General features: G+C 43.8%; 1 protein-coding gene across 1 annotated transcript in view; it reads left to right on the forward strand.

The window, feature by feature from the left end:
- The window catches only part of CDKAL1 (CDKAL1 threonylcarbamoyladenosine tRNA methylthiotransferase), a 428,463-nt gene that overhangs the window by 61,611 nt on the left and 349,193 nt on the right, over positions 1 to 17,659 (forward strand). The window contains exon 5 of the mRNA XM_080381401.1: positions 10,127 to 10,211. Coding sequence (XP_080237527.1) covers positions 10,127 to 10,211 — 85 coding nt within the window. The remainder of the gene's footprint in view (positions 1 to 10,126; positions 10,212 to 17,659) is intronic.

A 17,659-nucleotide genomic window follows, 5' to 3' on the forward strand; every position in this document is an offset into this window, starting at 1 on the left:
CCTTAGAAATTGTTTTAAAAAAATTATTGGATATCACTGATCCATCCTGTAAATGATGTAGGCTGAAATAGCTTGTGGATGAGAATCTAGGCCATGGCTTCGTGTTTAGGAGCAGGCCTGAAGTCAGGGGCAGCTTGGCTAAGATTTGGCTGATTTGCGTTGATATTCCCTGTGGCTTGATCAAGTTATAAAAACTCAGAAACGACTTGTCTACATCTATAAGATGAAAAGGAGCTGGTGTGGGACTGCGTGCACATTTAATATGTGGGTGTTGAAGGTAAACCAGTTAATGTTTGTAATGTGTTTTGCAACTGTAGTTGCACCGTATTGTGCAAAGCTTCTTTTGTTGATGGTTGACTTTGGACTGTGAGTGACTAAGATAGAAGCAATCAGTCTGTATTTGCTCATTTGAATAACTCCTGTGTTTTGCGTATGAGGCTGTATGTAGGGAGTACAAAGACAAAAAAGCACTGAATCATACTGTGTGTGCTATTTCTGGAAGGTCAAGCAGGCTTAAGACTTAGAAGGAGGAGAAGTTTCTGGGATTTTTCCAAATTCTGTCAACAAAACAAATTCTATCCATGTTAATCATCAGAATGAGTCGTTGGAGTTATTTGTATGTCGTCGTAGTGCAGCCTGGCTAAAACAGGCTGCTTGACCTTGTTTCTACTGTAGTGGGACTTTCCCTGTGAGACTGATAAATCACTCATTACTGCTCTTCATATTGAAATGATTTACACTGAATGTTAAGTCTTAGAGTGAAGTGAAAGGAGCTGTTGACTCTGGGAAGTCATCGAGGCTACACTTGCGCTCAAGAGCAAGACAAAGTGCCCACCGTAGAGCACCATGCTATGGCACCTGCGTCTGCTGCTGCCCAGTTTAGTCTGGGTGCCTGCACTGGGTGGTACTGTGCGGAACGGACCCTGGCTACCCTTAAGTTTTCTGCCAGCACTCCTCTTCGCTAGCAAAGAGATTTCTCCTGTGTTGTTTTAAGGTCTTGTTTTGTTCAAGGAATGGTTGTGAGATCTACTTAAAGTAGCAAAGTCTTTATTTTGAAGGAATGAGATAAAATTCAGGCTGTCTTTTCCACTTTTGGCATATAACACCATGGGCAGAGAGATCTTTGACTATTTGATATCAAAGAGCCATGAAAAAAGGTAGCCTGTAAGCCCATGTCATGTTGGAAGAAGCTTTGCTTAGAATGTAGTGAAGGATTTGTGCTCATAAACGGGATATCTTTCCTTTCGGATGTCTCTGGGAGCTGTTGGACAAGACAAGTGGAACTGTTGAATGCAGAATAAAATGCAAATGTTAATGCCACGCAGCGCTATACCCAGAGTTGAAAATGGATTAACTGCACTCTCTTTTTGGTTCTGATCAACAAAGATACTAAGCAGATGAAGTGTGGAAATGACCTGTCCCTTTCTTGACTGGAAGAAGTAAGAGATGCTCAATGGCTGCAGATGTGGTGGTGGCTGTGGGCTTGGGAAAATTAACGTTCAGATGGGGAAGGAACTGAAAGGCAGTTCCTGAAACGCCCCATGGGTAATGTAATTTTAAAATGTAATTACCTGCTACTCTTCAAAAAGAAACATTTCTAGGCTTGGCCTTTTTTAAACCTAAATTTTTTTACAACCTCAAGTATCCTTAGGTGCCTTAACACATGGAAAATTTAGTGAGTTAGAGAAGATGAACAAAATGGCAAGGTAGCTGTCAATGCCTGTTGCCTGTGCTGGGTAAAGAGGCAGAAAAATCAGCTGGATGTTGCAGAAGGAGTTGAAATGAACACTACAATCTAACTGGGCTCTTCACATGTTACAAGATAAATGTTCGAAATATACTTAATTTTCCTGTTTGTGACTTTGTGCAGTTTAGGCATGGCTAAGGGTGGAAAGGCTGAAGCCTCTTCATCCACCTCTCTGCATCTGGGTGCTACAGCGCAGAGCCTGGGCTGCAGTAGTACAGCTGGAGTAGCCTGGAAGTCTGACACAAGTGTTTAGAAAGCAGGAGAGAAAGGTGGCTTACTCCAAGGATCATCCAGAACCCAGGCTGCAGCCTGCGCTGTGTCTGGAGCAGCGATACTATTTAGAGAATAGATTGCTCGCTTGAAAATCCTGATGGAAATATGACGATGTGCTACTGATGGTCACACAGCAGAAGGTAAATTTACCATTCGATGTTTTGAAGCAAAACTTGTCCTTTCATGTGTCTTTTCTGCACTATGACCTGTTCAGTACACCTGTGCTGAAGGCTTATGTTAATGCGCATGTTCTGTAATACAGAATAAGGTATTTATAATTAGTATAGACAAAATAATGTTAGTTTACATGTTCAGCTATTGTATTTTTTTCAAGTTCTAGATTCTAGTTAAAAGGTTTCTTCTGAGAAACCTCAAAGTTGCCCTTAATTTTAGTGACAGCATCAGAGCCCATAAGCTGTTCTGCTGGCCTTGGCTAACTCCAGCCACAAACTCAGTATACGCTGAAGGAGCTTGGAGGGAGCGGTAAGGCAAGGTTCTTGGCCATGGGTAGAAGGCATGGGACACCAGCTGGTAGTTCAGTAGTTTGTCCCAGTAGCTGCACGCTACCATCTAAGCAGCTGAAAGGAGAGAGGTGTGTTGCAGTACACTTCTTATTTGGGGATGGTCTTTCAGAGGTGACTGGGAATAGAACAGGTTTTTTTAGAAGCAGCACAGACAGACCTGAAAGCGTGTATGAATTTTGTCTATCATACTGAGATGGAGAGAGGTAAGAATTTAACAGGTAGTATTTTACATCCAGTAAACAGTGTATAATGGGGTTTTGTTTTTTTTCTGTTTCTCCCCTTCCCCCCGCCCCCTTCCCCTTAGCTGAGCTAGCTGGATCTTGCGTGTTCAAGCATGCTCGGTTCCTACACATTTGATGTCTTCAGTGGACAGTTCCTGTGCACCTGTGTTTTGGTGCTGAATAAAGAGAAATGTTCTTTGACAGTGGACGCTGCATCCTGCCCTGGAAGGCTTCGTAAACCCTGTCTGTAGTCCAGCAGTAGCTGCTGTTGAGATGTCTATGACTCGGGAATGAATTTACAAAAAAAATACTCAATTTCTTGAAAACGGGAGAGAACAGAAGAAAATGGGAAAGCTTACTTGCATAATTAGCTCAGTCAAGGAAATGTTAATGAAGAATAAAAATAGCAACTTTGCATTTTAGCAGTTTAAATTAGGGCAAGGGGCATGATGGGAGAACTATTTTTTTAACGAAGACCTGCCTGTATTACCTGCAGCCTGTCTTTCCTGGTGGAGCTTGAAATAACAAGGTACACAGGGTGAACCAAGTTGTAATTTCATTAATTGTGGATAAAATAATTTTATGACCAGAGTATCTCAGAAATTCAATGACAAAAGAGAAGGCATGTTGCAATCAAGTTGACCCTTTTATGTTTTGCATCCAAATACTGCTGATAAGAGACTGTTCTGAAGGACATTTACAGTCTGCGAAGTTAGTACTTCAGCATGCATTTGTGTGGTTTGTATCGTCGGTAAATATATGGTACGGCTTCGGCTGTGGGAGCTGATAATGTGGCTCTGAGATTTCAAAGAAATGCCATCTGGAAGTTCATGATAACTTGTGGTTTTGATTTGTAGTTATTGTGGAGGGAGCAGACAAAGTGAAAGTGCTTATTTGTTTGGAATCTTTTCTGTAAGACTTGTTCTATGAGAAGTTAACTACATATGAAATGAAATATTGAGAACTAGCAAATGGGAACGTAAATGCGCCAAGGAAAGGTCTAGAAAGGAAAAAAAAAATGCCTTCTCCTGTTCTTCTTGACCTTGTTGTATGTTTTTCCTCTGCTAAGTGAAGCCTATTGTCTAGAAACAGCCAAACTGGATGTCCCTGTAGGAAGATGTACCTTCCTTCTGCACTAGTGACTCACAGCGTTTCTGAACTAATATTTATGGAAGAGATTCTTTCCCAATACTTGCTGAGGTCACTCGATGCTCAGTGGCTTGAGAAACCATTAACCAGCACCTAATATCAGTAACCCAGGGCTGAGTGGGTTCCTGTGACACGGGGATATTGAAAGAAAATTAGAAGTTTGGTAACTTCGTTCCAGTCAGGATGCTGCATGACTTTTTAATTGGCTGGGAGATGTCCTTGTGCTCGCATTTGTGTGTCTCTTGGGGGGAGATGGTTGACATGGAGTGCAGTTGTGAGCATGTGCTCCAGGTACATGGCTTGGGTGGTCCTGGCTCTGGCTCCAGAGCATAAAATGCCAAGCAGGGGGTCGAGAGGAGGGGGCAGGGCTGTTTTGGAAGTAAAAATGCACAGGACTAAGTGTTAATGGGGAGGCCCATAGCTGGTAGCGGAGGATAGAATACAGCACGTGAAGACAGAAATGGGAGGTGCATCTGCTGTGCGAGAGTTAGGAGTAAAGGGGGATGGGAAGGGGTGAGAAGGAAGACTTGCAGGGAGCTTCGGAGCAGGATAAGGAGGGCTGGAACCAAAGACCATGAGAGAACCCTCTATGGTCAGACAGAAGTGACATGGATGGACGCACAGGAATTAAAAGGACATCATGGAACTTCTGAGTCATGTTTTCGAGCATGTGGTGGCTGAGCGTATTGGTGGCGGTTTTGGTGCAGAGGGAGTGATGTGCTGAAGGACAGAATGAAAGGGCTGTTCTTTTGGGACTCCACAATCTGTGTTTCTTCTACTTCAGTGCTCTATGTGTTTTTTGAGTTTTCAAGGAGATGTGGTTGGGGCGGGGGAAAACAAAGTTTTGGAAAAATAATTGAAAGAGAAGAAAGACTTAAGTTGAAACATCAGGGTAAAGCCAAGTCAATTGTTTAATTTTCAACTACAGACAACTACTACAGTTGTCTGAAGTTCTGCTATTTATGACTTCTAAAATGATAACAAACCCAGAACTGCTAGTTAGGAAAGAATTGTAAATAGTTTTCCTCTGTAGGTATACTGATGTTTCAGACTTTTGCCATTTTATCCTCTTAGTGTTGCATAATGCAGCCAATTCATGTTTTCCAGAGCTTCCCAATTAAGTTAAGTGTTCAGAAGTTTCCATGACCTTTAGGTTTCTTTGTACTCTATGTTGTTTTGCAGAGAGTATGATAGACTTTGTGGTTTACTTCCAGTGTAGCCTTTCTTTTATGGAAAAGATGTCACAATGCAAAAAGGCCATGGTTTTGAGTTGTGTTTTTGAGTGTTTAATACAATGCTGATTTGACATAACTTTTTTTTTTTTTTTTTTTTCCTAAAAGTGTCTTAACGTACAGGAAGCTGTTTAAGCAGCTCACCAAAAAATGGTCAGCAGCAAAATACAGTCATTTAAAAAGTATCAATAGGCTGAATTTACGGAAAAAAACCCACCAAGTTGGAGAGAAGATCCCCTTAGAGAAGTTTGTTTTCGGGGTATAGAAAAGGGCATCTATATCTCATATTCACTACTGTAATTGATGTTCACTGTGCGCTTATGGCTCTTGCTTCCGCTTTGCCGGTCACAGCATGTGTGACTTGCTGGAAAACCTTCTGTAAAAGTTTCTTCAGTCAGATCTGTGAGAGTTCCCAAACACAAGCTTCTGTTCTTCGCTGAATTTTTGGTGGTTTCTCCAAAACCTCACAGTCTAATGGAGGTGTCTGAGGATGACGGGCATCAGCCTGCTGAATGAGTGAATCCCAGCTTCACAGTGACCTTCAGGGTGGAGGCTGGGGTTGGAAAAGGTGGCAGGTGGAGATCTTCCAAGGAAGGGTACACGGGCTGCTGCAGTAGGTACAGCGCTACGTTTGTATGCTGTTTTCCATCCAGACCTAAATACTTCACGTCAGCCTTCCTGGAGTATAAACAGAGAAACCTCAGGTCTCTCTGCCCCTGCCAGTGCAGGCATGTATTTAGCAGCCTCAACTTACTTGTCAGGGCCATTTTACTCTTTCTTTGGGCATGCATTGAATGCTAGCGACTACTCATGTCAGAACACTGATTTTTTTTTTTTAATATATGTAGATACATATATATGAGTAAATATAGGTCTATACACATAGATAGATATAGGCGTGTATATATATATATATACATATAGCTAGTCTCTCCAATCCCCCTGCCCCGAATGAAGAACCCTTACACCCGGTGTTGCTTAATATTCAGTAATTATGAAGCCTGCAGATCTTGTTTGTACATGCCAACTCTGATCTGGTGTTCTGGTCTGTGTTTGCTTCAGCATGTCCGTCAAGGCCTCGTGTTCCGTGTAAGTGCATCAAAAGCTCTGAAAGCAAAACGTTACCACTGGCAAGTTGCCCCCTGCAGTGTTGTAAATGTGCATATTTTCCTGCAATCTGATACAAAAATGCCCCGTTGGTTAATAAATTTTTTAAATTAAATTAACTAAAATTTTTAAACTGAAATTTGCTTGAGAAAATAGAGTAGATCATGGTGAATCCACACCACTACATGCAATTTTTTTACATATGAACAGCGCAGTAAAAAACTAGGAAAACTCAGATAGGGTTTTGAAGAGTTGTGGTATGAAATTAGTAAATACATAGAACTCATAAATGTGTGTTTATTTATATGCACACATAATCAAAAATTGTGTGTAGATGTATACCTATGAGAGAGAGTGAGTTAATCAGAAAAAAGATTAAAAAATACAGAAATAGAACAACTAAATATGGTAAAATAATACTGTTATAGCAGGTGGTGCTACGCTGTTGGGTGAAGGGACTGGCTGTACCATCAGCACGTTTGCTGATGATACGGAGCAAGGCTGGGAGGTCGGCAGAGGAGCCCCATGGAGTCCAACCACAGCCAGTGTCGGGTCCTGCCCCTGGGCAGGGACAGCCCCACGCACCAGCACGGGCTGGGCTGGCCTGCTGGGGGGCAGCTCTGCGGGGAAGGGCCTGGGAGGGCTGGGGGGCAGCACATTGCCCCTGGGCCAGCAGCGTGACCTGGTGGCCAAGGGGCCAGTGGGACCCTGGGGGGCGTGAGGAGGAGTGTGGCCAGCAGGTCGAGGGAGGGGATGCTGCCCCTCTGCTCTGCCCTGGTGAGGCACATCTGGAGTGCTGGGTCCAGTGCTGGGCGCCCCAGTTCAGGAGACAGGGAGCTACTGGGGAGGGTCCAGCAGAGGTTATGAGATGATGAGGGGCTGGAGCATCTCCCTGAGGAGAAAAGGCTGGGAGAGCTGGGGCTGTTCAGCCTGGAGAAGAGGAGGCTGAGAGGGGACCCTGTAAGTGCCTACAAACATCTTCAGGGCGAGTGCCAGGAGGACGGGGCTGGGCTCTTTCCAGTGGTGCCCAGCGACAGGACAAGGGGCAATGGGCACAAACAAGAAGTTCTACCTGAAGATGAGGAAGAACTTCTTTACCCTGAGGGTGCCAGAGCACTGGGACAGGCTGCCCAGAGAGGCTGTGGAGGCTCCTTCTCTGGAGATACTCAAACCCGCCTGGATGTGACTGTGCAACCTGCTCCAGTGACCCTGCTTGAGCAGGGGGTTGGACTGGATGATCTCCAGAGGTCCCTTCTGACCCCAACCAGTCTGTGATTCTGTGATTGCTGTAAGCAGAGGACAGGCCTCTGCTACATCTCTATTTTTCTGAAATGATTTTTAGATGTATACATTAATAAGACTCCTTTTCCCAAAACTGCTCAGAAGATCCTGTTCTGCAGAAGCCTTTATTCTGCACCCTCTGTTCTGCAGGGGGTGAAACCTGTGAAGGAACCCATTTAAATGTTTTTGGGAGATTTTTTTCCTACAGGTTAAATATGTGCAAGTGCTGCAGTTGTTGTCCTTCAGACTCCTGATCAAGGAGCTAGAATATATTAATAGCCTGGAATCCAAACTGCTGTAGGAAAAGATTCCTATTGAGTTAGTCTGTAAGGTCTTTCTAAACTGAAACGTGTTAGTTTTTCCAGTGATGTTTTGAAGAAAGGGGCTTTATTTTGGCTTTAGGGGAGAAGTACTGTTACGGCGAGGTTCTCTTTTCTTTCCCGCATGGAGACCGCAGTGCAAGGAGGGACTGAAGCCAAGCCCAGAGCTGGTGCTCTCTGCAGTGAGGCATCGCTCCTCTGAATAAAGACATCTCTTGAAAATTGTTACGCTCTGCAGCGATGTGTGATGCTACTGACACTCCTGGCTGTTAAACGTATTTCCAGCTCCCGTCTGGCTTACAGTGCTGGCCTCTTGTTATTTAGTCCCTCTGTGATTCTAGGTGGGTGTGTTATGGGTGCGGAGCTGAATTCATAAACGGTTTATGGTGCTGAAAAGAGTAAGAAATATAGTTTTTGGTAGTGTTATTGGAAAACCCTTTAAAAAATCTGGTTGTTTTCATACTTGGTGAATTTGGCTGGGCCAAGAGTTCACCCTTTTTCTGGTTTTGACGCTACCTTTCTTTGCTTTTCTGCATGTAATTCCTATTAATTTTTTCACCTATAATTATCTAACAGTAATAGGATGTTCATTAGTCTGAAAAGGTTGTTTTCATGCAGCCTGGGTTGGAGGAGAGGTTCTTTGGCTCATTCTGTTTTTGTTTGGAGTTCTGCATGGGGGTAAAACTGAACTCGGTCCTCTTTCCCAGCCTGTCAAGGCAGGGTCAGGTCTTGGTACCTTTGCTTTATGTTTAAAACAGCTAAAGGTCTGAACTTTATTTTTGATCAACACTTCGTAGCCTTTCCCTGTCATAAAGACGCCAGTGTTTGATCCAAGGTAACGGTGTGATCTCTTATCAACAGAAATTAGAAACCTTCTGCATGCTTTCTCTTATTTAATGTATGTCCTTTGGTTGCTCTTTTACGTGCTGTTTTGTTTCTACCTGCTTCCTAGGTTAAATGACTGATAGTTAATTGTAAAAGATCGTTTCTTTGGAGAGAACAGCAGTGAGACAGAAGGAAAGATTTTTCACTTCAGCCTTTAGAGCCATAAGTATGTGTATGGGGAAAAGGATATTTGCACCTGTGTGGATACGTTCGTGCAGAGTGCATATGTAAACATGCTTAAATCTTTGCAAGCTTTCTTCTGCTTTAGCAGGGTGTCAGTTCAAATCAGGCATCCTAAAAAGGATGGTTTAGCTCTACTCATTGTTCATTGGCTTATGTTATTTAACAATACCTCAGTCAGTGCTTAGATACTCGGGATATACTGCAGAGTGGCAAGTGACACACATTTTCTTACCCAAAGTGATACAGAGCTATTCCGATGAATGCTAGAGCACTTGAATATTATCATATTGATAATATGAGTATTATCGCCATCCTTTTCTTTAAAAAATGAAGTTGTTACTCTGCTACAAAAATAACTATGCCAGTAATTCTGTACAATGGGTCATGTTTTACAGGATTAGAGTTTGTTACCTGTGCTTCCGCAGGTAATTCTGGGATTCAGTTCTGTTAATGCATTTAGATATCAATAGGTTGTGGACGTACAGAAGGGTTTGGTTTTCGAAGAAAACTATTGCTTATCTGAATGGGGGCAGATACTGGCTGCATGGATATCTTTTGTCTGAAAATTGCTGAATTATACCATAACTAAGATATAATCTAAACCAGAAATACACGTGTTTCTTTCCAAATTGGCTATTCTGACTTTTCTCCTCAGTAGAGATTAGTGTTTGAAAAAGTCTGATTTGTCTCTTTTGTTGTACTAATTCACAGTAGAGCTGACACAGGGATTTTTTTCTTAATGAAACCTGCTTTTGTTGACCACTTATTTAAAAAGCACCTTTGTGCATTTTTGGTGATCTTTTGCCTTTGTGTAGTCCAGATCTTTCCATGGACTTGGTGTTTTTGGGAGTAGTGACCACTTTTCTTAACTTTGTGTTCTGTGACGTGCAACCTAGTTGCATCTCAGCTGGTAGATGAGATACATGTTCATTCTTCCTTGGGGGGGGGGGGGGGGGGGCGGGGAGTGAAATAATGGAAATGCTGGTGTGTGGTTTTGGTCTTTTTTTTTTTCTAAAACACAAACCAGCAACTATGAGCAAACAAAAAATCCCTTCCAAGAATGTAATTGTTTTAAATGTTGAATAGAAAATCATTTTTCAAATAGTAAACTTATTGATAATGTGGAATTTTTTTATATGATACAAAGTAGGAGTTGACAGGTTGGATAATTTTTAACACAGTTTTGTATCTTTCTGTCTTCTAGACAATTCTGCTGAAGCAGACTTATGGTTGCTGAACAGTTGTACTGTAAAAAATCCTGCTGAGGACCACTTCAGAAACTCAATCAAGTAAGTTGTTTCCCTAAAAAGATACTTAATTATCAATGAATATTGCATGATTTATTTTTAAAAACTTCATCTTTCTAGTCTAGAGGTAATTTTGTGTTCTAGAGCAAGAAGCATGCTGAGTTTGAGTATTTTCTAGAATGGATTTGTAAGGTGCAGTGTATTTTTTTTAATTAGCTGTAACTTTTAAGTGATATCAATACTTTTTTTTAGCAGAACTGCTGCTGTTTAGGGGCTTCCATATTACTTTTCAAGGCAGATGTTGTCATTGTCAGCTGGGGAGTTGGATATTTGTTTTTCTAAAAATGTGAATTGTTAGGCTCTTCCCCCTCCCCCATCTTAAATTTTATGTAATCAGGCCCTTTCAGTTATAAGGCTATCAGGTACATACTTAAAACTAGCTATTTCACTGTACATTTTCATAAAAGGTAAACTGATTAACCTGGTACAGAAGTCTTGTGAAGAATGTGTTCCTATGACATGGTAGCAACTTCTGCCCCTGACTTCTGCAGAAGTATAAGTTGTGTTGAGAGTAACTGGAAAACCTGTACTGGAAAACTGGAAAAGCTGTCATTGCCCAGTATAAATAAATATTGTGGCATGTTTCTTGTAGGTTTTGCCTTCAGTAAACAATTGTGGCTATTTATGCAGTTGATTGTTTAGTGTGGCGCACTGTGGATGGGCTGTTTGAAATCCATTTTGGTTAGAGGCACATAGTTCTTAGTAAGCATGCTCAGGAAAGTCGAGGGGAGGGAGAGGCTGGGTATAAAGTCTCTGCTTGTGGTGCTGGAGTTGCTGACAGTGTCCCGGGGCTGTAACCTGGAACAGAAACCGTGTGCCTGTGGTGGGGGGCACAGCAAAGCTTCCCCCAACCCTCCGAGGTTTTCGCTTCCTGACTGCTGGTGTTGCACTTGGTGATGAGACTGGCTTTTTGGCTTTTTTTTTACTGTTGCAAAAAAAAAAAAAAAAAAAAAAAAAAAGCTGTTCCCAGAATATTTCCAGTTAGTGTGTGTTGGCCAACAGAACTGACAACAAGATCTTTTCCAGTTCAGTTGTGGCCATCTTTCTATTTTACTAATCCTATGCCAGAATTGATGTGGTATGGTGTGTGTCCTTTAACCAGTAGAATAGAGCTGGTTAAGAAAGAGGGTCTGTCTAAAAGCAAATGACCAAAACTATTTCTTTGAACTTCATGTTTCTGTTGCTGCTCTGTTAGTGAGCCTGATGTTATTTGTAGCCTGGCTTTATTCCTCTTTTTCCTTACTTCACCCTCTACTCTCTCTGTTCTGACACATGGTTGCTCTGGCAGTTCTCAGTTTCTTCTCCTGGCTGAGGGTCACTCCTTTCCCATAGGATGCATTCCTTCTCCACACTCAACTCCTGGCAGTTCCTCCTTATGGAGAAGGACAACTTTTGTTGTTTCTGACCATTTATTTATTTTTTTTTTTTTATAATGCTCAGTAAATGTAGGGGAGAGAAGCATATGTGGGTGCCCTTTCATGGGACTTGGAACTGAAGGATTTAGACATCCTCCATCTCCGAAAAGAGCAGCTACCACTGCATCTGGGTTTTACAGGAGTGAGGAAAGCTGGTATCTCTAAAGAACACAACTGTTCCCAAATACATTTTAATTTGCTACAGCAACAAACCCAGTGCATGAAAGTTTTGTGTTGCCCAAACAACTGCCATCATATCCTATCATAACAGCTTGTTGGTAGCTATGGAGATCTTTGTTTTTCTTGGTTCAGTAACAAATTAAACAGTATGTAGATTGTCAAAGCAAACATACTTGGAGTGGAAAAATTAATATTCAGTACAGTAAAATTCTTTTTTTCAAATAAAAAAAAAAAGTCAGCCTGAAAGTGTTATGAGTGTCACCTGGGAGAAGTATTTTCGGTTTTGTTTATTCTCTGCCCTTTGCATCAAGTTTCTGCTATGTAACTTCTTTTGCAAATCTGATTTTAAAATGCACTGATTCGAACCAGTGGTAGTGTGTTCACGCTGCGGGTTGAAGAACAACTGTCTGAGAAGCTGATCCCTCACTAATGCTGTCTGCCAAAGGATGTGTCAGAACCCAGCAAGTCCTGTAGGTTCAACCTTTTATGATCTGGCACTCTTTTAAAAAGAAAACAAAAGCACTCGCAAACTCTCTAAACCTTTGCGTCAGATGTGCGGATGTGTATGTAGCTGATAAGAACCCAGCTGACAGTGTCATCTCTGCCTTTTTGTGTAGCTCTGGTGGGTTGACCCTGGCTGGACACCAGGTGCCCACCGAAGCTGTCCGATCACCCCCTCCTCAGCCCTCAGGGGAGGGGGAATGTAACGCGCGGCCGGTGGGTCGAGGTGAGGGCAGGGAGATCGCCCAGCAGTTACCGGCGGGGGCTAAACAGGCCCGACTGGGGAAATCGGTTTGATTTGTTACCATTCGCATCAGAAAAACACCTTCCCCCACCCCTCTCTTCTTCCTGGGCTTTAATTCCCAATTTTTTCACCTCCTCCCCCTTGAGCAGCGCAGGGGGACGGGGGCTGGGGGCTGCGGTCAGTCCCCCACAGGTTGTTGCTGCTGCCCCTGCCCCAGTGTGGGGTCCCTCCATGGGAGACAGTTCTCCATGGCCTTCTCCAACATGAGTCCTTCCCAGGGCTGCAGCCCTTCCCCCCTGCCCCAGCGTGGGTCCCCCCGCAGGGCACAGCCCCGCAGGCCCAGCCGGCCCCAGGGGGTCCCTGCGGGGTCCCCAGCCCTGCCCCAGCCTGGGCTCCTCTGCCCACTGGGCCACCGGCCCTGCCAGGAGCTGGCCCAGTGTGGGCTGCCTGTGGGTCACGGCTCCTTCGGGCACCCCCTGCCCTGGTGTGGGATCCTCCATGGGCTGCAGGTGGGGATCTGCTCCCCCATGGGCTCCATGGGCTGCAGGTGGGGATCTGCTCCCCCATGGGCTCCGTGGGCTGCAGGTGGGGATCTGCTCCCCCATGGGCTCCGTGGGCTGCAGGTGGGGATCTGCTCCCCCATGGACCTCAGTGGGCTGCAGGTGGGGATCTGCTCCCCCATGGACCTCAGTGGGCTGCAGGTGGGGATCTGCTCCCCCATGGACCTCAGTGGGCTGCAGGTGGGGATTTGCTCCACCATGGACCTCCGTGGGCTGCAGGTGGGGATCTGCTCCACCATGGACCTCAGTGGGCTGCAGGTGGGGATCTGCTCCACCATGGACCTTCTTGGGCCTCAGGTGGGGATGTGCTCCACCATGGACCTCAGTGGGCCGTAGGTGGGGATGTGCTCCACCATGGACCTTCTCGGGCCGCAGGTGGGGATCTGCTCCACCATGGACCTCTGTGGGCTGAGGGTGACAGCCTCCCTCACCATGGTCTTCACCACGAGCTGCCAGGGAATCTCTGCTGTGGTGCCTGGAGCACCTCCTGCCGTCCTCCTGCACTGACTTGGGTGCTGCAGTTGCTTTCTCACAGTGTCACTCCTGTATTCTATTGGGGCAGATTTTTTTTTCTCTTCCCTCCCCCCAGCTTAATACACTATTCCAGAGGCACTACCACCATCAGCAATGGGCTTGGCTTTGGCCTGTGGTGGGTCTGCCTTGGAGCTGCTGGCGTGGGCTCCATCGGGCATGGGGGCAGCTTCTGGCAGCTTCTCACAGAAGCCACCCCTGTAGCCCCCCGCTACCAAAACCTTGCCACGCAAACCCAATACAATGGCTCTTAGAAGTAGTCTGCTCATCTTCAGTATCAATGAAGTTGAAGGTGCTGAGCCGGGGTGATGATACAGGGGGGAAAGAGTTGCTTAAAGACCATTAACTTATGGATGGGAATTGAGGGTTTTTTCTATGCAGACTTTATTCTCAGTTGGTTAATCATAAAGTAAGATTAAAGGCAGAGGTAGGCAATAGTAATAAAGAATTCCTTGTATAAGTAGGTAGAGTTTGAAAAATAATAATTAGTATCCTTCAAAAAATGAAAGTTACTTCAAGGAAAAGTAGGAAATAAAGAGAATAAACTAAAGCAGGTAACTACCTCCATCAAGCAAGTTTCTGAAGACTGAGATGAGTGTCTAAAGCCTATAGCTTGGCAAAGAAAAAGAATCCCTTCAGCAAGTAAAAAGAAGCAAGAGAAGGAAGAAACTAACATTAAGAAGAATTGAGGCAAAGAACACACAGAGAGACAGCCCCCATTTGGTACAGGGGGGCTCAGTTATGTTGCAGTAACTCTGTCCTTATGTTTTAATGCTCTGCTAAATATCCCAGGATAAGCGTTGTCCCCAGTCTTCGCTTCCCAGAGCTACATCCCACAAGCACATGTAACCCAGTGGCTGAAAACACTTGCAATGAACGGTTTAATAGTAGGTGGTTTGAGCAGGATCCTACCTTGGGGGAGGAGGAGCAGGAGGTGGTCTCTTCTTTTCAGTGGCTCCAATTTGTAGCTGTTACAGAATGAGAACATGTGCTCCTTGGAAGGGGGAGGCGTGAGCCCGGGCCATGGGGGGAGACAAGGGCATGGGAGCTGGTGTGGGTGTATGGTGTTGGCTGTGCAGTTGATGAGCTGCTCCGGTGCTGTCACGTTATCTGGTGGTATATGCAGAGGTGGGTCGAATTGTGTCCCTGCGTCTATCCCTAGGATGTGACGGTGTGGTGTGAGTGGTGATACAGATGGGAAATTGCGGAATGGCTGAGGATGTCGGGGACCCCTGCAGGGTGTTGCCTTCAACCCTGATCAGCTTGTGTCCACCAGGACCTTTCTTGCCAAGCTGCTTTCCAGTTGTCACCCACAGCCTGTCCTTGTGACTGGGGCAGGACGTGGCACTATCCATTTGTTGAACTTAGGCTAACACATTAAGAAAATCTCATTTTCATTAAAGCTGATATTAAAATAAAATCTATAAAGGAAATAATGCATTTGGGTTAACACGGTGTTTATTAGGAGCGATCTACTTGTCCTCATAAAGTTGTGTCTCTTCTTGGGTATGTTGTGTAGGCTTTTAGAAATACATCCCTGCAACAAATTTCTTTTCTGGGAGAAACAAAGTGCTTTTGTTCTGTCAAGGGCTGGTATCTTGCTTGGTGATGGATATGTCTATTGTGCTTTAGTAAAGCAGTTGCTGGGCATTCTGGGGAATTAACAGCTTTTGGAAAGATCCAGGAATGTTGATTCCCTCTGATCAAGTTGGTGTTTTTTTTTTCTAGGGATATTGAACTCTTGCTGAGGTGGTGAGCTTTCCTGGCAGGGAAGCATGCTACAGAAAATAATTCTCTACCCTGGCCTGTTCTTAGAGTCTTTAAGTATCAGTGAATGGCTGCAACCCCAGGTAGGGCATTAGGTTATTGGTCCTTGATCTTGTGCTTTTTGCTTGGCCTGTGTACACCAATTTAAGCAGAAGGTTTTTTTAGTTTTAAATTACGGTTCAGAAACCCCTGGCAAACCTAAACCACAGTCATTAGTCTATTTGCTATACCATTTATACAGAAAGTTGCCCCTGCAAACACATTGTTCAGGGTGTCACGTTGAGCAGAATGACTGATGCTTTTAAAGCCTGTAATGCCGTAGTACCTCGAGCCCAGTTTTGTGGAATCAAGTGCATTGAGGTCGGTTCGATTTAAGGACCTTTACCTTACTTGGAGGTAGTTTTTTGTCTGCTACCGCAATTGGTTCTCTCAGTGCTGTAGCTCATTTAATCAGAAGTTAAAGGTATTTTGCAGAATAGACTGTGTTTTCCCTTCCACATTATTTCTTTAAATCATGGCAGATGTTTTCTTTGTCCAGTTACTACTCAAGTACAATAGAGCAAGATTCCTTTGGAGGATGCATTCCTGCGCAGAAGGCAGCAGAGTGCGCGGGGTACTGTGTTGAGGGAATTTGCCCTTGCAGGACGGCTTTGCCGTGACAGCTTCTCACCCTGTCCTGTGATCTGAGCGGGCTTTACACGTGAGATGGCCAGAGCTAGGAGAGCACGCTCTAGGGTAGGACCTAATAACATCAAATTGACTTTAAAGACTTCAGAAAATGTTATGAGCAAATATTTAAGTCGACTTTATTTTACCTTAGAATTTAGCATGACATTTTTTAAAAGTAGCCTGCAATCTATATTTAAAAGTCAGTCACATCCTTTTTCTGCAGATCATGTTTAGGTATGACATCTTTGCTCTGAGCCTGACCATCTGGAGGTGTGACCAACTTAACTGACTTTAGTGTATGTGTATATAGGTGGTTTATAAATAGTATAAACAATAAAGAATAAGTAAAACATCATTAATATCCTTCCAGAGAGATGTCATTATATTAATTCATTTTTGGGGATGTTGGGTAGTTCAGTGATGGTTTATTTCAGTGTCTCTCTGTAGCCTGGTTTGGTTTAGTTTTTTTCAGTAACAGAAAGTTGTCAGCTAACATTTTCTGCTAATTTTTTTTTTTATTTATTCAAAAGTATCTTTCTTAAAATTTAGCTGTTAGCAGCAGCAAGAATAAGCATTCAATAATTTGCCAACCTTAACTTCTGTAAACCACAATAAATCTGTTAAAGCTGTTTGAAGAGAATTAAACATAAGGACATGTTCTAGAGAAATTTCCTTTAAAATAAAGTTACTTTGCTCTTTGGTCTCATGCTTCATTGATTTCTACATGCTCTGATACTCTTTCTTGACTGTTCCATCTCAGATATGTAACCCACTTTTCCTAATACCTCCAAAAATTCCGAGACAGCTGTGTGTTTCCAGCTAGCCATCTTCCCACTTGCTTGATCCTTTCCCGAGTGCTGTTGTAAGTTACTGGTGTGTACAGGGATTTTGACTTTTCCTAAGGAGTTCTCTTGCTGCTTCAGGTGTGATGGATGGGGTTCTGGAGGCTTTCATCAGAACAGCTAAAGTGATGTCATTTGGGAAGTACGATGTGGTCATGCTGTTGAGGTGTTCATGGCTTGTCTTATGGTATGGAATAAATTTGACTACTATAATCATCTTTGTTACTATGTGTAATTGGAATATGACATTAAGATGTTCTCTTACGTATATGTTGCTGCATGCACTTGAAGGCATGCTCTAGGTATTCAACCCTTTTCTTCCCGATAGCTCTGAGTTGTGACAGAAATCCAAGGGCTTTTAGCACTGAAGCAACACTGTGTGGCTTCCCGTTCTGCCCTTGCTTGAGTTTTCACCAATTCATGACTAAACACTCTGAGTGGCATCTCACTTTTATGCTAGAAGGAGCATCAGAACCTGCAGAATTTGTTGAAAGGGTAGTTTAACAGGACTTTGAGCTTTGACCAGGCAAATTGTTGAAGGCTTTCTGGCCCCGGTTAAGAGTAGAAGGCATGGCTCTGGGTGCTGCAGAGCTGCCATTCACCAGGCACGATTGTGCTGATGTGAAGTGCAGGAGTGTTATTCTGTAAGAAATACAGAAGCTTTTTCAGAGATACGAGGCAAGAAAACTTTTGACTGCTCGTCGTCTCTGCAAGTGAAGAT

This window comes from Falco punctatus, assembly GCF_963210335.1.
Source record: "Falco punctatus genome assembly, chromosome: 3".
Classification (NCBI taxonomy): Eukaryota; Metazoa; Chordata; class Aves; order Falconiformes; family Falconidae; genus Falco; species Falco punctatus.